We start from the raw sequence: 27,490 nt of genomic DNA, 5'->3' as shown, positions 1-27,490 counted from the left end.
TAAGACAGTGTTCATCGGAGTAGCTGGGAAATGTGTGACAAGAATTTTCTTAATTTGCCAAACTGGCATTTTACCAGATTTCTATCATTAAATGAGTTCCTGTGACCAAAACACTCATGCAGGGTATTTTCTACAAATACTGGCATCCTTCTCTGTATCAATATACATTAAGTTAATATATCACAATATGACAACATCATTACTAAGTTAGACTATTAGTCTGCTTTAATATTACATCACAGGTTCATCAAATGTCTTTGAATAGCCCAACCAGCTGGCTAATCAGCATCACTTTTTGTCATTCAGACATCTGATGTAATCCTGTGAGAACAAAGCATCCGTCTCTCAGTGAAGTGATGCTCTAACTTCCCAAAGACCCCAAAGATTAGCGTCCCCTGATCTTTCAGCACAATCTCATTACGCACACACACATACAAACAAACACACACATTGTCTAAAAGAGATAACATTTTGGCCCCTCACAAGTATATATGCTGTGCTTTAAGTCTGTATTATCGAGATGAATCATACAGATATGCAGAGCATATGTGAGGAAACATATGCTTTAGGGAGAGAAACAGAAGATAACAGACATTTTGCATCTGATAGTGTTGGGAAATCTCAACACATCTTTCGTTTTAATGGAAACTGCTGGAAACAGTGGGTGTCGTTACAAAATCTCTTCAATTATTAGCAAAAGTGGTGGTGACTTTTATTTGAGTTTATAATGAGAGGCTATTGAGTCATAGCTCATGTTAATTTCGATACTGGAGACAAGACACTGAGATGGATTTCCTTTTCTCACCTCTATCAGTTATCGTCATATGATCTTAATTAACCAAAACAAAGACATGAGAGGGTTTGCTCTCAATCGATAAACAAACAAATGAAGAAGAAAGAACAAAAAGCCTGGTTACTCCTTGCCCTGATGCTTCGACTGGCAGCAGACGCAGTGACAGTCACAAGACAGATAAAGACTAAACAGTGAGACAGATGAAATGACAATCACATGGAGAAAGCAATAGAAACAATTTTCAGCTTAGCACTGTATGATGTATAGACAATGAACAAAAATAATTTGTTTTGTATTGTCCATTGGGGTCTTGCTCCAACTTTCAAAACTGTATTTTTTCCAAATGGTGGTGGAAGAAGAGACGTCTCAAGGAGGAAGGGCAGCACAAGAGGGAAGAACTAGCACAGAGCCTTACATTATACGTGACAAATCTGAAGAAATGGGAAACATGGAGTCATCATGTGCAGGGTCAAGTCCAGTAGAGGAGAAGAGGTTAATACACAGTTTATGGTGCAGTGAATGTGTGTAATTCGAGGCTGCCACTGCATCTCGCATAGCCGAGGGATCAGGGAAGGATCGCGATTCATTTGGCTTTGATTTCTGAGTAGTTGGTGCCGTCATCCCCCCTCCCTGAGGCCCCCTCCCTGGGCCTTGCCCCGATGAACTCCAGAGCAGCGTAATTCAGCTCTTGCCTCTCCAGTCCTGCCATAGAGCCCACAGGTTGATAATCCCCGTCTTCTCCCTGCAGACAGAGGTACTGTTCAGCAGCAGAAATCAGCATCAAGGTGCCAGCAAAGGTGCGACGGACACCATCAAGAAAATCTGTTAGTGGTTACTGGCCAACATACTGACAAGAAGACTGAGATGTTTCCTGTTAGTCTGGCAGTTTGTGTTAGCAATGAGGCAGCCATGCAGCAGGCAGCATCAGAAACAAACGGCACTGAACAGAACGCAGAAGCTGATATGCAAGAGGAGATGCATCTGTTACTGAGGCTATGTTTTTAATGGGGATTTGTTTGGTAACCTTACCGTAGTCTCCTCTAGAATGGAGTTAAACTTTGAGCCCAACAGCTCTGTCTTAAGCTGTGCAAGAGTTAGGGGAGAGAAAAACAGACAGAAAAACGCAGAGAAGCGATGAAAGCAAGAGAAAAACAGTGTTTGGAAAGGTCATGGTTGGAGCTACTGCAGAGTGGGAGATATTCCTTCTATGACCTCGTTTCAGAGGTTAAAATGGGGTCTCATCATTAATGACTTATTAGATTATGCAAAACTATAACCCCAAACCATCTGAGAATGGTCCTCCAACCCATCCTTCATCATAATCATAATCATTGACATCAGCATGTCTCACCACTTTCTTCCTCAGATTTTGTTTGTCCTTCTTGACTGCGCTGTAGTACAAAGCTGGGTTCTCCAGGACCACGTCCTGCCTAGGGTTGCCATTCTCTCTGGGGGACGGAGTCACATAATCAGACTCGGTCTCGACTGCCACTAACGCAGGGCGACACGCCAAGCCTGGGCATCCATTTTAAAACAACAAGCTCTGTAAGGTTATGCTGGAGGCCATCTGTGGCTGTGAGTGACGTGGTTATTTCATGGGTTTAGTCGCTGAGGATCACACCTACTTCAGGGCTGACCTACAGAGAAAGCTTGCAAATTTGGGGGTCCAAATAAGCCTTGAGACTAAAACAAAGCACCTTGGTTAAAAGGGCTACCTGGGTTGTATTTAGCGTAGCAGGTCAAGGATACAGAAGCAGTGTCAGAGCAGGGAATCATGCCTGCAAAATATAAGGTTAGTCCAGCTTGCTAACCCACTCCACAAGGCAGCCAATGTTGATCTCCAAGGATTTCAACTGGGTCTTGTCGTAGCAAATAAACTGAAATTGCTCTGGAAAAATTATTCTCGTGTCCACATCAATCCCACATTCACTCATATATAATGTGCGTCAATGTGTTTTAGAATGGATGACAAGGCTTAAGTGTTTCCTTGGATTTCAGAAAATGCTTTGTGAGCTAAATGACTTCTGCCTCACATTGGTTCTCTTCATTAGTTTGTCATTTATACTCACTTCTTGTTGTTGTGGCCCACGTATCTCACAGCTGCAATGATGAAGGCTATGACCGCCACTCCTCCTATGGTGCCAACTATAACTGCCATCATGTACTTTTCTGGAAACAGTGGGGAAAATAAACAGTAAGTGCATGCCTTTTTATTGTTAGACGTAGAAAACGTACAGAGAAACTGTACAACTAGCTAACACGCAACACATACATTAGTGCTCTGAGTGCACATTTACGAGGTGAATTGTGTCCCGCTGAATAAATCTTATTGTTGAACCAACACAATCCTCTCAATCAAAAGTATTGCTGAGACTAAAACTTGAATCTTTAACAAAGGAAAAGCGAGTTTTGCCTATCTGGGCCATATCAATATGCACAATTCTGAAGCAAACCATAACTGTAGACAATTGTGATGCTATAAATCACTTATGAAACTATGACTTAGTCCCAATTCCCACTATGGCCCTGTAAAACTACAGTGACACTTTTCATTGATCCCCACAAGAAAAGGGGACCCCCCCCAACTGGTGCATTGGGGACCATTTTGATAGCTAGATTAAATTCAATTCAATTCAGTTTTATTTATATAGCGCCAAATTACAACAAATGTCATCTCAAGGCACTTAAATAATATAGTCCAAGGAAACCAATAGATTTCCCTGAAACTTCTCTTCAGTCCGATCTAGACGACCGTGAATTTATGATCCACTAATTAAAGTGGAGGGATAGGGCCAAGGAGATTCCCAACTTAGTTGTTCATTTTAAATATTTAGACTACTGTTATCCCTAAGGCCTTTCCTGACAATAAAGCAGTGGAGTACTTTGATGCTTGTCATGGAGCATCGTCCTACATAAATCGTCCTGTACCACTGCTTAAAGAAAGTATCTTCCAGAAACTCACAATAGTCCGTTGAACAGGTTCAACTCACTCATCTCTAAACCTGCCAAAATAAGCTGATTAAACCCTTTCCAGCTGCCAGCTGTAGTGCGTTTACTTTTGGGGCTCTTGAGGCCACAGTGTATACAGAACACAGCCAGCAACTGGCTTTAACTGAAAGGGGACAAACCTGTGTCTGGCAAAAACATAAAGGGATGGAATAAGACTGTATTCTGCAGGTTGTGTTGACCACATTTTTTGAAAATCATGACTTTCTGAGATAATTAGACCAGTTTATTATTTTCAGTCGGAATGCAAATGTTTGACCCACACAGTGGTACAGAGAGAGATGCCAGCTGTCTTTCAGACAGGTAAAGCTGATTATTCTAATTTCCTCTTGTCTGTAAGAAGTCGCCATCAGTTTCAGAGCCTCCATGCAAGACGTGTCATTTGTTCCTGTAAGGAAAAAGTAAGCTTTTCCCATCTTACTGACTGCAGTACCCCCAGTGAAAATTTGTGCATGCACCCAAGATTTATATTATAATTATATTATAATAATGCAGATTGGAACTGGAACAGATGTCAGCAACTGAGGCAGAGCTTAGACACGAGATTAAATGCCAATTAAACACTTTTCCACTGCACCTTAAAGCTAGATTTGTTATGTTTTATAAACCAGTATGGAAAGGGTTTAAGTTATCCAGAGAAGGGCCCTCTGTTCCATCATCATATCATCTGTCCATAAATCTTTTAAAAATGTGTCTACAGGTTTTTGTTGATCTTGGAATCACATCTTGTGTCACACAATAAAGAATAGTTTTAACAAGGTAATGCAACAATAACTAGACAAATAAATAAAAAAACTATGTTTAAGACTAAATATACAAAGCCCTGAACAGAAATGACTTGGTCTGCAGTGGAGGGAAATATAAACAACTTCACTTCTGTGTTGGTCATGCTGACTTTTTCATGCACTTCACAGATAGGGACTCAGAAACTCCACTGTCAGCTGCTGTAAAGGTCATTGTATCTGAGACAAATTAAATGAAACAGTTTAAGCAAATCGTTAAAGTATAATGGCAAATTTCTTATTTATCTCGATTTATCTCCATATTTATCTATCTCCACTATAACATCTGTGGGGCTCTTTCTGGAGACCATATATTTCTGCATATGATAGAAATTTGTAAATCTGTAAAAGACAAACTCTTTATAATTTCATATATTTGTTGCTTTTTCAGTCCATGTAACTGACTAAATCGGCTGGGTGTTACACTTTGTAACAATTGTTAACCAAGACATATGATTAACGGGCTTCTCATGGGAACTGTTTTCCGCTCTAGGTCAATACACATTTAATTAACTGCTGTGTTTTTGGATTCAGTTACAGTTCCCAAGTTTTTTTGCAAAAAGCAAGAAGTGCAACTTTTTGATAGCTTTGAAACAACAGAGCCCTATAGGGCACAGTTAAAATCTGTATCAAGCTTTGGCTGTGCAGACAAAACAGAAAACTGTGGAGTGTCATCACACCGATCGCATTGGTTTAAGTGAGCATTGAGTTCAGTGCATCAGTTCTAGTGTGCAGTTTTGTACTCACTCTCCTGTTGTAGCTCCAATAGTACACTCTCTCTTCCGTACATGTTGTAGATGCTGCAATGGACGTTTACGGCCGGCCCGCCATTGTCGACCCGCTCGCCTTTCTCTCGCAGCTTGATCATGCCCGTGGACATGTGTCCATCTGTGTGCGTGTAGAAGTTGAACCGGCCGTCGGTTTCATTGATGGTGATGTTCAGGTCAGGCAGGTGGAACTCAATGGTGGGTTCAGGGTTTCCTGTGGCCATGCAGACGCACTGGACTCCCTCCCTTACCACTGTGCACTTCGAGTCCTCCAGCAGGACTGGAGCATCTGTGGAAGGAGGCAGTGCAGTGAAGAGATTCAATAACATTAGTGGATAAAATGACTAGTAATGGTAATACAAATTTCTCCAAAATATGAATTGATGCAAATCAGAAAACTCAAATTTAACTCTAAATTCACTGCAACAAGATCCGCCTCTTTAAAAAAGTAATTTTAGATACATAGAACCAAAAAAGATCATTTGACTTCAGTGCTTCTAGTTACAGATTTATTGTGTTATTTATTCATTCATTTTGTGTCCTGTGTCTTAACACTACGGTCTGTATAATTTAGCACTCACACTCAACAGTGACATTTAGAGAGCTGCTGGCCCGTCCATGCTCGTTCTCTGCCAGGCAGCGGTACTGTCCATCTCCCTGTGGTGTGATTTCCAGTATCTCCAGTACCGACAGCTCATCAGCAGTGATGGTGCCCACCAGCTCCCCATCTTTCAGCCACGTGAGGGTCGGGGCCGGGCTGCCCTGGGTGCTGCAGTGCAGGGCCAGTGAGGAGCCCTCAAGTATGGTCATAGAATCGTTTACCACAGGCTCACGGGGAGGGTCTGCAACAAAATGTCACAGTTTCAGCTTGCTTTGATTTCATATTTGGATAAAGTATCTCCGTTATTTTAAAGGAACAAACAAAAGGACGGCATAAATAAGCAGTAATGGCAATCCAAGATAATTTTTTTTAGTCAGTATGCCAAAAAACTCAAGTTACCAGTTTTAGACCTTTTTACAACTTCTTTCTGTTTCAGTACAATTTGTTGATAACAGGGTATCAGTTTTGTTCTAATTACTCTGAATTTCTACTGCTCCTCTTCTGTCACTGAAGCCATTAGTCTTTGATATAATGCAGCCCCAACAAAAACTGATAATGTCCTATAATGTGTAAAATACATATACATTGACTTTAGTTTGTGCTTTTGTACTATTTTCAAGGAAAATCTCACTTTGATCAACCATAGATATGGAGCATAGGTTTTAATAGTGCATTAACACAGAAAAAAAAGTAAATACACACTAAACAATATCACTTTGTATACCCACTAATACTGCTTGATATTACATTTTTTGGTGACATTATCCACTGGCCATGCGAGTCACCAAGAAATAAGAGTTTATAATCACTTATTAAAACTTTGGGAAACATGTCGTGAAATTTTACTCACAGCGGCACATCAAGGCCAGAGTTTGTGTATTTTTGTTGTTTGGGTCATTTTGCTTGTGTAAAACAAAAAAATTTCCATTTGTTCAGGTTTATGGATCTAGTGTGTATATTGACCAACAGATTTATTCACTGTTCTTGCATTGCCTCCTTGAGAGTCTACATATTCACAATGTATACTAATTAATTATGGACAGTTTGAAAAAATACTGATATAACAGCTGCTTAGGCATTCTAAGAGGCCAGGCTGCGGCTCATAAAATAACAATGTTGTAACCTGCTTGTTGTAACAAGTCATGTTGTGTGTTATTATTACACATCTGTTATTATTTTGTAAATCATATCAGGTTTTGTACAGTGAAGAGGATACACTGTGCCGTGCAATCTTACGCTAACTCTAACAATTTGGTGTGTCATTTGAATTATGTAAAAAACGTGTATGGTGGCATTGAGGTTCATTTACTAGACTTACATTTGACAGCCAGGTACATCGAGGTGTTCATGATGCCATAGCCATTGTCTCCAGTACAGGTATAAATTCCCTCATTGACAGGCGTCACATCATCCAGGGAGAGGGAGATGTTGGACGCTGTGTCCCACAACAGCTCCTGATCTCCAAACATCCAGGAGATCCTGGGAGGGGGGTTACTGTCCACCTCACAGTGCAGCGTCACAGAGCTGCCTTCCATCACCTCTGCAGAGACGTTCACCCACACAGAACGTGGAGCATCTGCAAAGAACAGCAAAACAGGGGATTTAAATTTCAAACACTCAGGTGTCCACATGCTACAAAACGACTTCCAATCTAATTAGAAAGCAACTTTTGAACTCAAGCAGACTGCTTAAACGGTTTCTTCTTACACTTAATGTCAAGTGATACGAGTCTCTCGTAGACCAGTGTGGTATTAGGGTAGTAGACCCTGCAGCCCAGAAGCTGCCCATTGTGCATGGGTCTGGGTACAAAGGTGAGGGTGCTGGAAAGCACAGCGGTGTTACTCTCCTGCAGGTATTCAGTGTTGAACTCAGGGTCAGGCAGGTAGTCTGTGTACATCCATTGGATCTCAGGTGTCATCTCGGGGCAGTTATCAGGAGCGTAACATGTCAGCTCCAGATTCTCATCACTAACAATCTCCTCTGGTATATCAATATTGGGCTGATCTGGAAAACAAAAGAAAATTGGCCTTCACCTATCAGCAATGACGGCGTTTTTTTCTTTATCAGCTAAAATTAATTGTTAAAGTGAAATAATCACTGACTCACCCAAAACTTTGAGCTCTGCAAAGTCTTGGTAAGTATAAATATTGGCTCCACCGAGGTCTGCACGAAAGTAGTATTTCCCTGAGTGTTCTGCACCAATGTTGCTGATGAGCAGAGTGCAGTTCCTCTGGTGCAGGTCACCTAGCAGTTTGGTGCGTCCCTTGTAGCTCTCGTGCACAACATCTGTACGTGATTTGAAGACTACAGGGGGGAAGAGTTGAGGGTAGGGCTGGCCAAAATACCAGATACCATGAATGCCACGGTACGGCCTGATTCCAGATGGATACATGAAGGTGCACGGGATGACCACGCAGGAGTTTGTCATGGCCGAGATATCCCGAGGTACCCAAACATTCCACTGACAACTGGCATCTGCGGGAGGAGACAGAGGTCGAGTGAAATCTGATGATGTCTAACTTCTCAAAATGCGTAGGAAAATTAATTTCACTCATGGAAGAGTGTGTCTATAATCGAACAACAAAGAGGAACATGAATTCTATACCATTGATGATCAACAGCAGAGATAAGAGCAGCTCCAAACACCACATGGTCTCTGTTCAACGCTGGACCATAGACCTCTGAAACAGATAACTTTGTGTTAGTTACATCACAAACATGAGAAAAAAAAAGTCAGTTTACAGCACTGGAGATGCTGCATGACTCAAACAGCCTCACTGTTGCATGAAGCCTAAATGTCTATCAAAAAATTCTTTGTAGGAAAAATCCTGTTTAAAACCTGTTTTTGGTCAATATCACATATATTTATTCAATATTTTTTCCATTTGACTCTTTGTCAGTGACATTAAAGCACTCCTGATGAAAGCATAAAACGGTGAAAAACAGTAAACAGTAAATAGTTTATTTCTCTTGACCCTCCTGGGTCCTGGTGTTTCAGCAAACTGGGTCACGTCGCTACAGGGACAGCTTCCCCGGGCCACATGCTGAAGCATCCTTGGGGAAGACCCTGAACTCCACGTTGCCCACCGGTGTGTCTATTGGTGTGTGAATGTGTAGAAGAAAGTACTGTGTCGCCTCCATTTGGACTAAGACGTGCTTGTATGAGTGTGTGAATGAATGGGTGAATGTGGCATGTAGTGGAAAAGTGCTTTGACTTGAATCACTATACAAGTACTGTCCATCAGTAAGATGAACAAATTGTGATATTATTTTATTTTTAAATTTTTTATTACCTCTTTTTCAAAAGCCACTTTGACCACAAAAAAAAGCGTTGAGGGGGCTGTTGTGTTTTGACACCTGGGGGGTGGGGCCATAGGATAATTTTCCCATCAATGACGTTATGAGTATGACGTTTTTGGTTTTCATTCATGTCCTGTCTCGTCATTTCCTGTTTTATTTTGAAATACTAACTGCTCCTCTCCTTTCAGGTATCTTGCTCTTCCTCTTGTGTCAAGTGTCTGATTGTCTTCCCTGATTCCAAAGTGTTTCCATCTGTTCCCCATGGCTCCTCATGTGTTCAAATAGTCTGTGTCTCCCTTGTCTTGTGCCAGTGTGTTGTAACTTGTCACGTTCCTCACTCTAGCGCCTTTGTTCCACAGAAACCGATTGTCCTGAATCCTTGAGCCTGAAGTTGAGCGATCCTCCTTCAGAGCTATCTTCATTTGTAAGTTATTCCATAGCCATAGTTTTCCCACGTAAGTTTATAGCCTGTTTTGTTTCCTCCGTTAAGGAGTGGTTTTCTTTCTTGTTAAATGTTTCATAGAAGCGTCCATTAGAAGGAGAGAGTTTTTGTTTCTTGTAACGTTTCATAGTGCCTCTGTTTTCAAGAGAGCGTCTTTTGTTTGGTCTGCCTCATTAGGAGAGCGTGTAGAGTTTATTTGTTATCTTTTCATAGCCCTTTCTGTTTTCCTCTGAGAGTGGAGAGAGTTTTTGGTTTTGATCATTTTCATAAATGCACCATCCTCAAATATAGTTATTGAGGAGAGTGCTTTAGGATTTTCACAGCCTCTTGTTTTTGTTCTGTCTGGAGATCCTGACTTGTTTATTGTGATTAAACACTCTTGCTTCGAAAAGATCCTGCACCTCTGTCCTCATGGTCCGTGACAATGAGTCGCATGGCGAAATGATATGAGGATGTGACGTTTTATGGAAAATACATGGCATATTTTCTTGACATGACTTACATGTCAACACCAGGGGAACATGTGTCTTGACACAACATGACATGGCTTCATGTCATCTTGTTACATCATTACAACAAATTTTCTTTCAAATTTGATCTTTTTCAGCTGAATGAAAATAACAAGCATTCAGGGAGAATCCACAGAGACAGAATTTTAACTGCGCAGTATGATCATACAGTCCATTAAATGCACAGAACACTTAATAATAAACAAAAACTGTAAAGACATAAATCCCAGTCCTTTTAATCACAGTTCCTTATTTGAAATAAGAGAGGGGTTGAATGTGGTAGGGCAGATAAAAACTGAATTAATTTTAAATGACATGTTTAAAACGGTTTAATCTAAGACTTGGACTAAGTCATGCTTTCCACATTTTCTGGCTTGTTTTATATTTTACTGAAACAGAAACTAACAGTAACTGTTAGTGTGACTATTGTTTACCTTGAAATGCTGATGGTTAGAAACAAACACAATCTCTGAAGGTCGGCTTATTGGCAGCTCCGCCAGAGGGTGTTCACTCACACCCAGACAGTCTGACGGCCTTCTCCTCTGTAGTAAAAGAAACAAAAAAAAGGAATACCAATGACATCAGCATCATCAGATGATGACATCACTCAGCCCCTTGCTCACACAGAGATGTAGTAAGTCACACAAACGCAGCATCAGTCAGCACCTGCTCGCTCCCCCTCAGTGGAGTCTCTCATTATGGTCGCCATACGTAAGCTCTAACAGTGAATGACTCTCACTGTTGGCTAAGCACTGACATCAAGCCAAACACCAGTCACCAAACATCATGTCATCAGTAGATTACTGATACTATTTGTGCTGCGCCAGAAATAAATCAGAAGATAAGTAGAGTCTTAAAACAGTATGTATGCACTGACAACATTTAGTATGTTAACAAGCGCAACTGCACACGTTAATGGACATTTACTGAGAAAGTGAATACTTAAAGTCACAATGACATTAAAAGTATTCAGTATCGGGGCAGCATTAGCATTCTGTGTTGTTTCTTTACTCCATTTTCCATTTCTAGTGTAGAGCATCAAACCAAATGGGTGAGTCCACATTCATTTTTATCCCATCGGTAATTATTATCAAACAGTAACCTGAATGTCAGGAACATGGAAGTCTTTGTTTGCAAAGAATATCAGCAAACTGGAAACATCTTTGTGACACAAGGACTGTGTGTAAACATTTGAGGTTAGGTGTCCTGATAATTATAGCTCACACGTATCTAGCAAGTTCTTAAACAGGTTTAAGGTTAGTCTCATCCCTATGGTGTAGGGACGGTAAGGTCAACTTATCTTTTGCTATTTTAAAGCAAATCAGAGATCTATCAAACAAAAGAAAATCCGTTTTTTTTCTATTATAGTGGAAGTGTGTTGAAAAAAGTTGATAAGGTGGATTTCTTGTCCTCATCAATTTCTATGTATGATAACATATGTAATAAAAATCCTCATCATTATGTACAGTTATAACTCTTTTATAGTGTAAGTGCTATCATAATATCAAAGGTTTTGAATTTACTAGTTAATGTTTTTGACAGTAAATCTTCAACAAAACTGGAGAGAGGCTGAAGAATGACATGCAGCAAAGATCTAAGGATGTAAACCAGGAACCCTGCACCTCATTTATTGTGTTGTTGGGCTGTTTTGTGACTTTTACATTATAGTTTTACTTACTGGTGAGTCATAACGTTGGAGTTTTTATACTCTTGCTCAGCAAAAGCTCTGCTATCTATTGTGGTTTCAGTATACAAACTATAGGTTTTATATCCTACCTTTCTCAATAAATGTGTAAATATTTGATAGTGTAATATAAATTAAATCAATACTAATGTGATGATTTCTTTTTCTTGGGAGAAATGTAGAAATAATACACACAGAAGGGGGAGCAGAGGATTTTGGCCTCATACAGCAGCAGCCGGTGTGTACAGATGGCAAGATTAAGAGTGGATTGTGTTTTAGAGCTTTGTGATTAATGCATCTCAACAAATCCACAACCAATATTAGCTTTGTTGATGGCAAGAGTGGAACATTTCTGCTTGTTTGACATTGCCATGGATGTATTATGCTGCTCACCACACAGCCCCACTGCCTGACAGGCACAAATTCATAGGTATTGGAATGTAAAACAGCTCACATGGCTTTTAGGTACTCTGTGTAATTTTTCATTACACAGATGTATACAACAGCTGCTTTAAAACAACACTAGAGAAGTTTGTTAATCATTGAATTATGTGCTGCTGACTCACTGGGCCTGAAACTGCCCAGAGGTGCCCAGGTGCTGAGATACAACTGCTCTCACCTTTGGTCTGCAGCCCCACCCCACACCGCTGTTTTACGGTCACTTGACATTTTTGTCGGCATCTTCGTCACCTATTCAACATGGTAATTCATGTATAAGGCTGTACATGTGCAGACCTCACATGAATATTTGTTTTTATGAGAGAGGTGTTACATCCCACAACTGCAGGGGGAGCCAAATAGCAAAAAATACTTTACGTTACTTTAAAATAAACATCACAGATTGAAGGGACCACCACTTGTGACGTCTTAGTCCATTATGCCACACTACTAACTTCTACAATTCCAACTTTTATACAGTGTTATGTCAAGCTTAACCATCTGTACTCCAACAAAAGAGCTGGATGACTGTGTCCTGGGAGAGACGCCGTGCATCAGCAACAGCAGGGGAGAGCAGAGCCGTGCAGCCAGGCAGGGCCACTGACACCAACCCCAACAACAACAGCCTCATTGATGGGGCAGACAAACGGCTGGCACGGAGCACACAGCATACGTGTGCACACTTACAGGAACACACACGATCCACACAGCAAACACTTGCCTCATACCAGCCTCAGCACCAGGCTCCTGCTGCCTCACAGTCCTGATGACTTCTTCTTCACGTTGCTTTTGTTCTCCCTGAGCGGGTCGTCTTGCTGGGAATCCTGGACGCCAGACTCTGTGGGACAGGACAGAAAGAGGGAGATAAAAAAAGAGATATTGGAGCCAGACAGGGAGAAGAGAGGGGTCTGTGTGAGCTCTAGTTACATGGGTCGTGGGTTGATTTGAATATGCCGTCCGTCATTTCTAGAGCTGTTCTTTGGCCCACTCAGCATTCCTTTGCACTGTTGCACCATTTTCCTAAGGTGTCCCATGTGTCTCCATCTCCAAGCCCTGTCCCCATAGCCTGAATTAGGCCTGTCTCTCTGACACCGAAGCAAAACATGTTCACATTAGTTGAACTCTTTCATGCTGTTGGTGCCTGAACGCAAATGATTTGGCAAAGATGACTCAGTATCACGTTGAGTAAGACTGCATTAGGGCAACATATGAAGAGTAGGAGGAACTTGTGAAAAGAAAAAAAATGACAGATTTACATTCACTCGATAAAAATTTTGATTTTGTTGGTCTTTTTTAAAATAACAACCTAAATGAGTGAGAATTACACTCATGAAAGTGTTTGAATCTGCAGGTGTCCTTGAATAAATTTTAATTTCAGAACGAGAAAGAGTTTTTGAGGTACTATCATCGATTTTTCCAGCTGCACGCAGACCTAATACTTTCCCCCAATAAAGAATGTCTGGAGGCGGGGAGGACAAGCATGAATCTACTCAGTGGTCCACTTAGTTTACATATTATTATAACAAAGGCAACTTGTGTCTCCAATGAGGGTTTTCTTCAACCCTCATTGTGATATGCAGAGTGCGTCACTGTGTTCAAAAGCCATTAGACCATCAGCCAAGTGATGGCACCGAATGAGTTGTGGATAACCTCCAGGGAATCCCTCTATAAAAAGTGTGGAAAGCAGCTGAAGAAGATAATGTCACATTCATAATGCTCTGATGGCCATCACAAACAAATACGCAGGATGCCATAACCCCCTACACACACATGCGGCATAAGGCATGGCAACACACATCTCAGTGTGGGGTGTCTAGATATGTGACTTTCCTCTGCACCCCCCCTCTCTGGTTCTAAGCTAAGCATGCTCTATTGTCCCTCTGGGATAACAGTCAATGTGTGTATGTGTACAATAAATGTTAAGTGCAAAGTTGTTAATCATCTAGCTTTCTCTAGTCTTTTTATCACAAAAGAAAAAGCAGATAAGACATTACAGGGAGTACAGGGAACTCATTTGCTTTTTACTGTTGCCTTGTGCGAAAGATCCTTTTCTAATATCTGAAGCAATCAAACTTCTGTACAATCCCTTATTCAAAAGCTTACCTCAGGGATACAGATGCTATCTGAACAATGAGCTCTGCTAAATCAGGCCATGACACCTTTTATGAGCCATTCAACGTTACTCAAATTATCAACTCAAACAACTGGCTGTGCCAAGAAGAACATTTTCATTGTGAGTATCGTCTACAGAACATGCACAAGAGCATCCCCGCAGCTCTTGGATGGGGGGAAGAAAGAATGGGAACCTTGTGAGCTGAACACTGGCCATTGTGTAAGGAACAAACCAAACAAACTGGAGGAATTTTTTCGGAACAGGCCCGCTCACAGATTGCTGCTTGCCTGTGACGCGTGTTGATCCACCACAAGCTATGGCTCCAACTAAAATACTCAGAGGAGCAGATGGTCTTAATACATGACCGCTCCCCCTCCCACACATGGTGTGCTGAGCTGTGATGAGCCCAGTGAGCAACGCACACACTCACAGACACAAGATATAAACATAAAAAAGGAGCCATGCCAACATCCAGTCACACAGTCTGTCCAAGGAACTGTAGAGAGGGTTGGCATAAAAGACTGTGAAGGGTACTTTTTCACTTGTCATGTATGTATTATTTATTCATTTAAGGCATAGCTGTACTATGTATGCTATGAATTTTCAGTTAGAGATGTTATGAGAATAATCTTAGAACTTAATTGGCACTGTATTCTACCCCATGGTTTGGTGTTTAATCCTACACTCATCTATTCCTGATCCAAATCTGACCATTGATCAGATTCACATTGTGTCTTTCACCAATAGCGCACAAAGTGTACAGGGCAATCAAGTGAGCTTCAGTTAGCAGATCACCAGCAGAGCAAAAGCCCAGGAGCACCGCAAGCTTGTTTTACTCTTCCCTACCTGGCAAACAGAGCGAGCCTGGCAATCCCCATCCCAGTGGGCAGATGGTGAGCCACAGGCCTCCGGTCTCATAAGAGCAATCTCCCTTCCGCTTTGAACGAAAGGGGGTGACAAACAGAGCTGTCACCTGTTCAGCCACACAGACAAATAAGTTGTGGCTACCCCCTAGTGCTGCCTAAAACCCTCCACTTGACTTGTTGTTACAAACAGGGAGAGTGAGCATAAACCACTTCTTGTCTGGAATTACTGAAATGTGGAAGGATGACACATCTTGGTAGAAAAACTGGTGGGAGGTACTGACTTTCTTGACATTTATCTAGTGTTGCATCACAAAAATTAACTAACTCATTTTAATCAAATGCTCAAATGCTCTCAATTCAGAGGTCTAACTAGATAGAGAAATGTTTTCCATATTTCCATCAAAAATTCAATCATAAAGCATATATATGTACTTTTTCTTCTTTTTGTTCCCCTTACTTGTTCCTTATTCACTAACAGGGCTATGACTTGCAGATGCAGAGAAAGTGTTCAGAAAAAAAAAATATTAATAAATATTTAGTTAAATTACTTGTAAAACTGTGTTGGTTGCCTATGTGCTCATCTACCTGGCATCATAAGTCTGTTTGTCTGGTAATTAACTTGAGCAACGACAGCAACTGCTCAGTGCTTATGGCACAGGCTGTGAACACAAGTTCCCCATGTGTGCACGCTCACACACTCATGACAAACACTTTCACAAATCCAGGAATTCTCTAAAGAACTTGCACTTATTCATTACACAACATGAACGGACTTATGACTCATCAAGTTTTCAGTTTTTCACTCACCAACTCATCACATCAGTTGTGAGCATTCATGCAAACACGCACATCCAATCACCCTGACTGTAGGTGTTTGATCTAAAAACCAAAATAAGATAGATGGCTATCATTGGACACTCCTGGCTGAACCTCTGTACGCATCTACTCAATTTCAAAATGTCCAGAAGGCAGAAAATATGACAAATCAGAAAAGACTGCTGCTTCTCACCTGTGTTGTGACAGTAGCCAACCTCCAAATGTGCAGCAGCTCCTGTATGAGTAGTGCCAGAAGTCTGCCCTCACATGCAAGGCGTCACACCAACAAGACCTCTCGCCACTCTCTGTACCAAGCCCCAACAGTTGAGAATAAAGTGCCCTCCCCATCACCGCCACTGCCACCATCATCACCCCTCCCATATGAAAATCAGCCCTTCAGTGTAGCAGCATTGTTCTGAAGCTTCGCTCCGAGGCTCATCCATTCATAAATACACAGGGGGCCATAAAGGGCCACACTGTTCCAACTCTCCCTGACAAATGCGGGTGAGGCTTTGAGCTCCCAGGCCTTTCTGTCCAACTTGATCAATTGATTTACGCTGGATGAAACTGAGCACATTTGATCGTCTTAGATTGATAGAGAGCACTTTTTTTTGTTGTGAAGTGTCAGTGCAAATAATGTCAACTATACAGTGATGTGACAACAGTGAAGAAAAGGAAAGCAAAGAAAGGAAACGAGAAAAGGAAAAATAGTATAGAACATTAGTGCAGAAGGGAGTGAGAGCGCATTTTAGCAAGTCTCTTGATGTTCTGAATATTATGTAACAGTAATACTATCAATAATAACAATAACAATTGTAATACTAATGATAATAATGACATTAATATTTACAGTATTTCTAATAATAAAACAAATTTTAAGCCATAACCACTACTACCACTATTGGTTATGATGTTAACATCACCAATAAGAAGGATAAAAACAACAACTACGATATTATCAGTATTGCTATGGTCATTACTGCAAAAAACAACAGAAACAATATCACCGCAACAATTAGAAAATATATGCACACATATCTATATACACACAAATACGTATATGTGCATGTGCACTGCTTATGCACACGCATACATACATGCACATATATACCCATAGACACATATATATACATATGTACATATTTACAGTAGAGCTTAAGAGGCAACAAGTATTCTCACCATTACTCGCAACATTACTGACTCGACAGATCAACACCAGCATGCCTGTCCTACTGTTTGTAATAATATCTATTTAAATGCCAGTGCCGAGTTAATGTGTTACATTAAAAAAGGTGGCAGTGACGAGAAGGGCGTCCGGCTGAGATTTATCTTTACTTTGTAAAGAGGGGCAAGTAGTATGGATGAGTGACATCCAGTGCCTATTGAAAGAATCCAGGTCATTGTTCTTTAATGCTACTTACCTTTTTATGAATATATGGTGCAACTGGGATATTGAGACTATATTTTCTGTCTTTCAAGATAATTGTATTCTTCGCAACTGTTGCCCGACAGCTGCAAAGAAAGTGATATGTTACGTAGTAGACTCTAAAATTTGGGGCAGCCAATCCTCTACGGTCTCTTGGTTTTTGGATGGTAGTTAGTTCAATATGTGGCTTATTGTGCTTCCAGTAAAATTTTGCAACAGCTGAATCTAAGATTAAACAAGTAAGATTGGGGTTATAGAGGAAAGATAATTGATTTTAGGAAGCAAAAATAAGTTCTTCCAACAATTAGGATCTTCCTCTGTGCTTTGAAGTAATTGCAAATAACTTACTGAGAATAAGTCAGACATCTTGGCAGAAACTTTTATTTGAAGGTATTTAATAGTACCTATTGTTAATATGATGGTAAGGTTTTGTGACGCAGCATTCCAGCCTTCCTCAGAAAGTGGTAAAACTTTTAGTTTAGACCAGTTTATGATATAATCGGATATTTTTTAACATATGGATAAAACTTTAATAGCTTCTGGGAGCACTGTTGAGGCATTTGTGAGGGATAAGATATCAACTGCAAGTAGAATAATTTTTATTGAATACCTATATATGTATACATATATTATATTATTATATACACATATTATTATATGTATACCTGTAATATCAACATTTTGACAGCCATCAATGGTAATAAGTTCAAGGAAAATGGCAAAAAAAGTAATGGAGAAAGTAGACGTTGTTGTCTTGGAGAAATGAATAAGATTCTGATCCACTGAATAAAAGACTTCCCAAAGCCAAATCTTTCAAAAGCAGTAAACAGAAATCTCCAGTTGACTTTGTCAAAGGCTTCTTCTGCGTCGAGATATGCGATTATTGTGTTGACATGAAGTCTGTGATAGGCTTATTAGGTTGAAAACATTAAGTTTTAAGTTGGACATGACTGTTTCTAATCTTTTTGCAAGAGTTTTACTGATTTTCAAATTGCAGCTGATGAGACTTAAAGGTCCATAACTAGAGGTGAGGGTTGACTCTTTGTCAGGTTTGAGGAATACTGAAATAAGAGTTCATATTCACAGGAATTGTTCTTGATGATTTATATTGACCATCATGTTGAAAAGTGATAGCTGGCAGATTTGTTGTTAGACACGGAGGAGATAGCTTTACAGAGTTCTTGTGACGTTATGAAGTGATCTTTTGAGGTGGCTTGTTCGTTGGATGATTTAGGAAGTTCAACACTATCAAGAAGGGAGAAGAATATCTGGTATATTTGGTATATTTTCTTGCTGGTTTCTTATTAACATCCTTTGGGTTGAGTATCAAATTTCCCTACATGTATTGAATTGTGGTGATAAGTGACTTTTCTTTGCTTCTGGCTGGCTTGTTTGGCTGAATTGCACAAAAACAATGCAAGCCTGAAAATCTAAAAGCCAACTTTGACAGGTCACGCTTTCTGCAAGCTTATGTTGCATAAAAGTGGAGAAAAGTGTCTAATCTCTGATAAGACTTTTCACAACCAGTCATACTTGTCAGTCTCACCACCAAACTTTATGAAACACAACTCAGATATACTCGGAGGTTATAGAATCAAAAGTAAAATCAAAGATGAACTCAGTTGTTACATAACAGTCAGAATTCCATCAACTGAAAGAAAACCCCTCCTCTTGTGTTGGGTTTGATAAGATGGATAGTCTAAATAAAATATATCCTTTTGCTTATTGCTGACAAGCATGCACCGTCTTAAACTGACAAAGTAAAACTAAAGTATACATTAATAAATAAATCAAATGAGGAGTTTGGATTTCAGACTGTATTTCAATATTAGGACTAATATGTCAGAGATGTTGGAAAAATAGTTCCCAGTCTTCATTTCAGCAGAGATGTTGGGATGAGTTGGTATATAGAAATTCATGCTATGACATTATTCCATAATTTGTGTTGATTAAACTATTATGATGATGTCATAACTGGAATCCTCTGTTACCAGCCTCATGGGGATGTTAGTTTTTGAAATACCGCCTATGAACATGAAGACTCTTCCAGTCAGTGATGTCTTCTTTTCAAATCAAACCTCTTATTGTGCAAGAACTGTTTCAAGTACAGGTCAAACATTTCTGTATCTTTCTATCAAGCTAGTGCTAACACATGATAGCTGTGTATGAAGGACATCTTCTTTGCTGCCTCTGTGAAGGCACCAGACTTTCTGGATCATTCAAACAGCCCACACAATCAGCTGCTCTCACTCTCGAGCTGCTTATAAACACATTGATTTTGTTTTCTGTCTGTGCAGCTTGTGTGATGGTCAACCCCCCTCACATTCAACAAGCTCCAGCTATCCTAAATAATCAGGCTACTTAAAACAAAGCTATGATGTGTGCATTTTTTGTGGTTATTTTTTACCTAATACCCAGCTTAAAGGTCTATTTACAACTTCATGTCATTTCATTTGCTACTTTTTTACTCATCAAATTAAGGTACATGCCTGCATGCTGATGCCAACTAACGCATCAACAAAAAAACGCCCCCTCCTACAACATCCCCTTTGCATGAAATTTATTTGGCACTGTGTGCAATACAGACAACATGCGAATGCACTAATTTACATCTCATACTAACATATATCCAGCTGAAAATAGTTCCAAGACAACAAATCAAATCCTGAAACACATACACTCATTTTGACTTTTTTAAAAAGTTGCCCCCCCCCATTTCAAAAGCACTTTATCATCTCCGTTCTGTGCTGTTTTATATTTCCACTGCTCCACTGCTTCTATGAAAACCACATCTTCTGGATGTTAACACGTGTGCCCTATAATCTCTACATATCATTCAGCTATGACACCTTAGCAAGTTAGCATGTGCAAGTTTCATGTGCACTCTTGCAACTCTTTGCCATCATGAATTCAGAACTGTGCACCAATTGCGAGCTTAGTGGTGCCTCTCCTTTTGAACACAGAGATGATGAAGTCAACTTTTCTGGAATTGTATCTTAAAGACTCAGCCTTTCGGGAATGATCTTTTTATCATGCTACTGACAAATAATGTAGTCATTTATGAGATGATAGTCTAAGCAAACAAGGTATGTTTTTTTTCTTGTTTTTTTAAAAAGAATTACACAACTTTTCGGGCTGATGTTGCCCGATCTTGCCTGATCTTTTAAAAATATGCTGTTGGCATCAGATTCCAAATGAACAAATATAAAAAAAATACACTTTCTACACTTCACACGGCATCTAAAGTCTTTTGGAAACAGGGTTGTACAACCATAAAAAGACACAACACACTGAAAATCTAAATAGTAGTAACAGTGCACACAGTTGCATAGTGCTGTGACCATGACATGAAAACCTGAGGCTTGCCAACAAACTCCCTCCCTCCCACTCAAACAGTGGCCATTGTCTCCAGAGGCCTTCTGGGACAGAACAGCTCAGCTCGAGCCTGACACCGCACAACACTGGGAAGTCGATGTGCACAGATAATTGTCTTTTAATCACAACAATTCCCTTTTCTCTGCCCTCGCACATTTGTGTCTGTCTCTTGTTCAACCTTTCTATCTTGATTGTAACTTTTGTGGCGTTCGGCAAGTTTGACCTGCCATGAGCTGGCTGAAGCTAGGAATCATGAGATTTACGGAAGACTCTTCAAAGTTAATGTAAATTCCAAGAAGACTGATGGTTGGAACTTAAGCACAATCTTAATCTAAATGTTCTTGCCCTGCTTTTTGGGAAAGCAGGGCAACCCCCCCCCCCCCCCCCCCAAAAAGTCAGAAACAGACACACAAACAATCCTCAAGCAGCAATTGGCTTGTTGTGTATAGACAACAAAAAATACTGTATGTGGCATTCAAACCCTTTCTGAAGCTTTCTTTTTTTTTAATCACACAACAATGATCACTTATTTTAACAAAGAAAAACAACACAAGGAATGAGGAAATGAGGAAATGCAGAGAGCATGCAAGCTTATCCTCACCTTAAAGATAATTGTATCACTTGTACACTGGAAATACCTATGCTTTTGAAACCCTGTTTCTGAAACACTGCAGGGAAGCACTACTTGCGTGCAGATGGCAAATGATGTCACTTGTGAAAAAAGTCACAGCTTATATAGTGCAAATTTCATGAAACAGGGTCCTAAGGAACAGCTTAGCATAGGATGGTAATAATGTCTCATAACAACTGTTCTCAAGTCAACTGATAGTAGAGCTGTGACATTTTTTTTTAACCACAGCCATAACCTTGTGGTATGTTATTCAATATGCAGAGAAATAAATCCCACTAATTAAGCTAATGCAACCTGGACACCAGCGGTGAACCCACACTGGGAACATATCTTGGCTGATAGGACCATTTATTTGGACAGTGTGGACATGTATAAATTAGGCATGATTCCTTCAGTCTCCTGTCAGAGTCAGTGGTCCAAGAAAAAGTATTTCATTATTAGTCCTTAAGAAGACACTATCTTGTTCATCTTTAACCTGAGGAGAAGTAATAACTTGTAACATCTGTATGGTCACCTTTGAGAGATTCTTTGTAGACAATGTAACGATCTAACATTCAAAAACACAGTGTGTGATGGTATTAATAACAACACAGAAGAATGAACACAGTTTAAACACATTAAAACATGCTTTTACAGTATTATGGTACTGCTGACGGTAGGGAGGGGAGGATGTCTAATGATGGGGGTTGTTGGGATTGTACTGAGCAAATACAAGTGACAGAATAGCAGACTGAGAAAGGATCTATTGTCTCTCTGTTCAGTACAGTGGACAGAGGCAGAGGTTGGATAACATTTTTGAATATATAGAGAAGGGGAAATGATACCTTTATTTTATTTATTGCTCCACTTTGCCTTTTCATCACCCACCTCGTTTTACATTCTACACATTTACCCCTTATTGCTGCATGTGTGCCTCACAGCATGTTTTAAACAAATCGTGCCATAAATGCAACAGCTGCTCAGTGCCATCATATTTCAAGGCAAAACTAAAAGATTCAGCTTGTGTCATAGTCCGAGGGACTTTGGGACTTCATAAAACACTTAGTCTTCGTTTATTTCCAATCACAACAAGGGGATTTGATATTTTCATTTGAGGAATTTAAGGCAGCACATCATTACAGGAAGCAAAAAAAATAATATTCTCATATGCCCAAAGTATTGGACTAACCCATAAAATCCATGAAAATGTCTCAGTGAGAGATTATTGACCCCATTTGGGGTTTTAGATCCAGAGCTCTGACACACTGTTGTCCCTGGGTTACATGGGTTTTCGTTATTCCCAAAGGTGCACATAATCTCAGATTTGTTGTAGTTGGCCTAAGTTCCCATATTGTGCTCCAACTGTCACTGACAAGCTTGGATTTGGAGAGTGATTGATATTCAGGCTAGTTAAAGTTTTTCCCAGGCTCCATAGTCGATCAGAACATTTTCTTTTTTAAGATTTCCTATTTTCAATCAGAGAGATTATTGGAAGTTAATTTTATATAAAAAGCATCACTAATAGTTGACTTAGCCATGTTTCCTTCTGTTTCTATCTAATTTGTGACAATAAAGACTGAAAAAACACAACTGACTGTGATTGCAAGAAATGCCAAATTGGATGTGATCACTTAACTAAACATCAACATATTTTAGACGCATAATGCACAGATATCAAATAGACCAGATACTGTTTTTGTGCATCATTCTTAACTGAAGGGGCACTAAAAAGGGGCAAACATGTCAAATGCCACTATACTAATACACTAATAATACACTAATAATAATATGCAAAGAATGCTTCAGATGCACAGCCATTGCATACACTACATGCAGTGAGATATTTGCCCCTTCTGCTGCCACAAAATTGCCACAATTCACAACTATTTTGTTGCAAAAACAGGGTTGAACTGGGACAGATTTAAATGAAGATTTTTTTTAAAAAAAAGAGCAATAACTTAGAGTTGAATTAAAACAGCCGCATTTTGGGAATTTTCTCAAGAGGAAAACTAACAGCAGTAAATAAAAGCTAACGATTAGAAAGTAGCATAGCTCTTACCTTATCAGCTAATCTGAAGCCAGTGAGAAGCACAGAGAGTCGTCCTCTCCTCTTCAGCATTTGCTTTTCTGCTGCTCTCCCTCCTCCCTCTTCTCTTTCACGCTATCTGTGTCAGCAGATTGGCTCTTTGGCATCCCAACCTGTGATTTTTTTTAAGGGGAGGGAAGAGTTGCAATCATTTTTAAAAACAAATTATTTCATGAAAAGTATAGTCATAGTCATAGTATAGTCATGTAAATTGTAATGATAAAACTTCTGAGGTGTGGGAACACAGCAACTGAGAGGAGAATAAATGACTGGTCCGAAGACCAGGCCAGATGTAAACAAGCCAACTGGAGGTATAAAACTGAAGGCACAGCAAAGTGTTCCTTAACTGTACGATAAAACTCTGTGAGCCTGCCTATGGTTAATACATTAGCTGTATGAGAAAAAGACTAAGTAAGCTGTGATCAAGACATTCAGAGCGATCATTTCCTGTTTTGATTAAAAAAACATCTGATTATCTGATGCTTGTAAAAGACATACTACTTAAAAAATACTCAGAAAATAAGACTGAACATGCTGCAATTAAAAAAGGGAAAGTCATCTCAGTCTTTCAAAATGACACATTTCTGAGTCTTGCCCATGAAAATAACCCCTTTTGTGTTAACCCATTAAGACCAAATGCAACATACTTCTATATCTCTCTATAAGAACGGGTTTGCTCTATTTGACATGAGCATATTGCATGTGATGTCCCCATTTAAAAAAGCTCAATGTTCAAACTCTAAGATGGCTGATAAACAGAGGTTTCATAAAGAACACCAAGGTCTTGATGGCATAAAATGTTGTGGATGCGATTGATCATTCAATATACATGGATCCAAGAATATAGAAATCAGCATTGTCTTAATCTCCAGTACTCACATCCATTTAGAAGATGCATGCTTCAACTATGTTTTAACACAGCAAAACTACTCTATAAAACATGATATACAGAATTATAGAAAAAGTTAACCTTTTAACGCAAAATTAGCCTTTTAGGCAAGATTAACATGCACACGTTCTATAAATATGTCAAATTGAACGCCTTTATGACCACAGTGTACACATCTTCTGATGACTACTTGCAGCAGCAGGATAATGCACCATGTCACAAAGCTCATATCATCTCAAACTGGTTTCTTGAATATGACAATGAGTTCCCTGGATTCCAATGGCCTCCACAGTCACCAGATCTCAATCCAATAGAGCACCTTTGGAATGTGATAGAACAGGAGATTCGCAGATGTGCAGCCGACACATCTGCAGCAACTGCGTGATGCTAACATGTCAATATGAACCAAAATCTCTGAGGAATGTTTCCAACACCTTGTTGAAAGTATGCCACGAAGAATTCATGCAGTTCTGAAGGCAAAAGGGGGTCCAACCTTTTATTAGCAAGGTTACCGAATGAAGTGGCCGGTGAGTGTATAATGACATAAATTATTTAAAACATGTACAAATTCATAATGAAAAAATGTGAGGATACCATGTGACCAGATCAAAGTATGTAAAATAAGATCATTCATCCCTCACAAATGCTGCCTGTATTACAAGTGAGTAGATTTTGGATCAATAAATTGGTCCAGGTTGATGTGTCAGATAAATCATATTAAATAATGCAAAGACACAAATTCCCATCCTCTTGAGGGTACTGACCAACCTTTCAAAGGTCAATGTTATATTTTCAATTTCACACACATTTATTCTCTACTTATCTACTATTTCAGTGTATAAATAATGATACGTAATAGGCTGAATTATTCTAAATTTGTTTTTTTTTACTGTTTGACAGTTTACCAGCAGTGTAATTACTATCCTTTGTGCCCATTTTCATATACATCCTTGATTCAATACGGTGTAGTTTATAGCACTGAAGGAAAGCAATGTTTCACTGTAAATTGGCTGGATGATAGATTTGCATTAAACATGATCTAAAACTATACATGGCTTTATATAACAAGCTAGGTAATATCAAGATTCATCCACTCAAGGTGTAAAAATATCTTTACAGTCTGCACTGATCCAGTGTACAGATCAAGCAGCATGTTTGGAACATTTTCTCACAGTCCACAATTTGAGTCCAGACGAGTGTGCACATGAAGAAATTATTTAAACTCAAACTGGATTATCTGGGTGCTTTAGCCTGGTTTTAAGAGCATTGATTTTGGTCAGACTAAAATGTTTAGATGCACTTTAAGTCTTGTTTTCGTATGATTTACACAAGGTTTTCTTAGTCTCACGTCAATGTACTTATTTCACATGTAAATGGACTGGTCTAATAGTCTGATCTATCTGAAACATGAAACTGCTAAAACACATTTTCCCTTTGAATAAAGTATTTTTAATTCAATTTCAAACAGCCTGATTAAGATCTGATTAGTCATATGGTTATTCCAGTTTTCAACGCTAGAGGGCGCTTCATACCACAATGGATGAAAGAAGATCTGACCTTGGTTTTGTTCTCCTAGCCATGTTAATGCCACTTATGGGTGGACACTGGCACTTTAATTCATGATGCTGTTTGAAATTTACATTCACTCATAGTAGTTCTAAAGATAATTCTAGTATATAAATAGAAAGCCCACAGCTTTGGTTTTAATATAGAAATATGTGAAATTAAGCATTAAATAAGGTCTTTTATAAACAGAGAATCTTTGGCTGTAAAAGGAGAAACATAAAGCCAATCACGTTGTAATTTCTGATGAGGTCCAGAAATCGGTGATCAAAAAGCAGACGGAGCGAACGCTTTTGGTGTTCTTTTACATCTGCTTCACAGAAGGAATACGGAAATGTCTGAAAAACATACCCTAAAGCCAAACAGATACAATCTTTCTTAGTGACATGGACTGTCAACCAGGTGAATATGCAGGTTTTTTTTATCATGAAGTTTTAAGAGACCAAAAGTGGCAAAGCAGATTTCTACAGTACGAGAAGGTTTAAACATCTCACAGTCCACAGTTTGAGTCTCGTCGAATCTACACATAAAGAAATTATTTAAAGTCAAACTGGATTATCTGGGTGCTTTAGTCCGGTTTTAAAAACTAAAACCTTTAGATGCACTTTAAGTCTTACTTTTGTATGATTAAGACAAGATTTTTTTTAGTCTTGTGTCAATGTACTTATTGCACATGTAAATGAACTGTCTAAGTCTGTTTTTTTCATTAACTTTTAAGAGACCAAAAGTGGCAACGCAGATTTCTACAGTACGAGGTTTAATAAATGACCTTAATGTGTTGACAGACATAGTGAGGACCACACGAACACACAATGACAGGAAACCTAAATTGTGTAAGCTGAGCAACTTGGCAAAAACAAAACATGATGCTAACATGTCAATATGGACCAAAAGGAATTTTAAAAAAAAAAGCGGTCTTACCCGAGAGTGAATTTTGTCCATCATGTGACAACAAAGCTAATGCACAACAATTTTACACTTTACACTTAGCAGAGACTAATGCCTTTGCAATATTTGAAGCTGTACTTTTTGATTCTTTAATTTAAAGGCCCTTGTATGAGGGAATAGTCTTGAACCAATACAACATTTTTTATTTAAAGATAGTTTGTGTCACATTGTACATATGTTCCTGTCTTTGTGTCCATTCTTTAAGTGTCAAATCTGATCGACAGACTAGAAAATGTTTGCCATCAAGGAGAGCTGAAGAACGAAAGTCCTAATCCTATAGTTCTTAAATCCCAAAAAATCCTGATTCATCACTAAGCAATGTTGTCTTTGGTTTTAACATCTAAATCCAAGAGCAATGAAAAATTGTAGGATAAAGATATAGTCAACAGTAGCACCATCGCTGTCTCTAACAGCTGATAAGATAAAAACTAACAACATGGTGGCATCTAGTGGTGAAACACTCCAAATCCAATAAA

General features: G+C 39.3%; 1 protein-coding gene across 6 annotated transcripts; it reads right to left on the bottom strand.

Moving 5' to 3' along the window:
* Positions 1 to 44: 44 nt before the first annotated feature.
* On the bottom strand, positions 45 to 23,679 carry mag (myelin associated glycoprotein). 6 transcript variants are annotated; one of them, XM_072393788.1, is made up of 14 exons: positions 16,311 to 16,445; positions 13,250 to 13,407; positions 13,044 to 13,160; positions 10,635 to 10,742; positions 8,555 to 8,630; positions 8,056 to 8,424; positions 7,657 to 7,953; positions 7,268 to 7,525; positions 5,930 to 6,190; positions 5,329 to 5,637; positions 2,863 to 2,962; positions 2,145 to 2,241; positions 1,823 to 1,876; positions 45 to 1,535 (listed from the first exon to the last, which is right to left on the bottom strand). In XM_072393788.1, exons 5-14 carry the CDS (start codon positions 8,598 to 8,600, stop codon positions 1,377 to 1,379), a joined length of 1,950 nt encoding a protein of 649 aa, XP_072249889.1. In that variant the 5' UTR covers positions 8,601 to 8,630; positions 10,635 to 10,742; positions 13,044 to 13,160; positions 13,250 to 13,407; positions 16,311 to 16,445; the 3' UTR covers positions 45 to 1,376. The 6 variants fall into 6 exon arrangements, with proteins under 6 accessions (XP_072249889.1, XP_072249888.1, XP_072249887.1 ...); XM_072393787.1 differs by lacking the exons at positions 13,250 to 13,407; positions 16,311 to 16,445 and adding an exon at positions 23,588 to 23,679; XM_072393786.1 differs by lacking the exon at positions 13,250 to 13,407.
* Between the last annotated feature and the right edge of the window lie 3,811 nt (positions 23,680 to 27,490).

Source organism: Leuresthes tenuis, unplaced genomic scaffold (genome assembly GCF_036924035.1).
Source record: "Leuresthes tenuis unplaced genomic scaffold, fLeuTen1.0.hap1 SCAF_10, whole genome shotgun sequence".
Taxonomy (NCBI): domain Eukaryota; kingdom Metazoa; phylum Chordata; class Actinopteri; order Atheriniformes; family Atherinopsidae; genus Leuresthes; species Leuresthes tenuis.
This window is presented reverse-complemented; position numbering and strand designations above follow the sequence as displayed.

Excerpts from the sequence above, each read along its gene's own strand:
- mag (XM_072393787.1), bottom strand. The coding sequence starts at position 8,600 with ATGTGGTGTTTGGAGCTGCTCTTATCTCTGCTGTTGATCATCAATG. Across the intron at positions 7,526-7,656 it reads CGTATCACTTGACATTAAGT|ATGCTCCACGTTCTGTGTGG; the intron begins GTAAGAAGAAAC and ends TGTTCTTTGCAG. Across the intron at positions 6,191-7,267 it reads GATGTACCTGGCTGTCAAAT|ACCCTCCCCGTGAGCCTGTG; the intron begins GTAAGTCTAGTA and ends ATTTTGTTGCAG.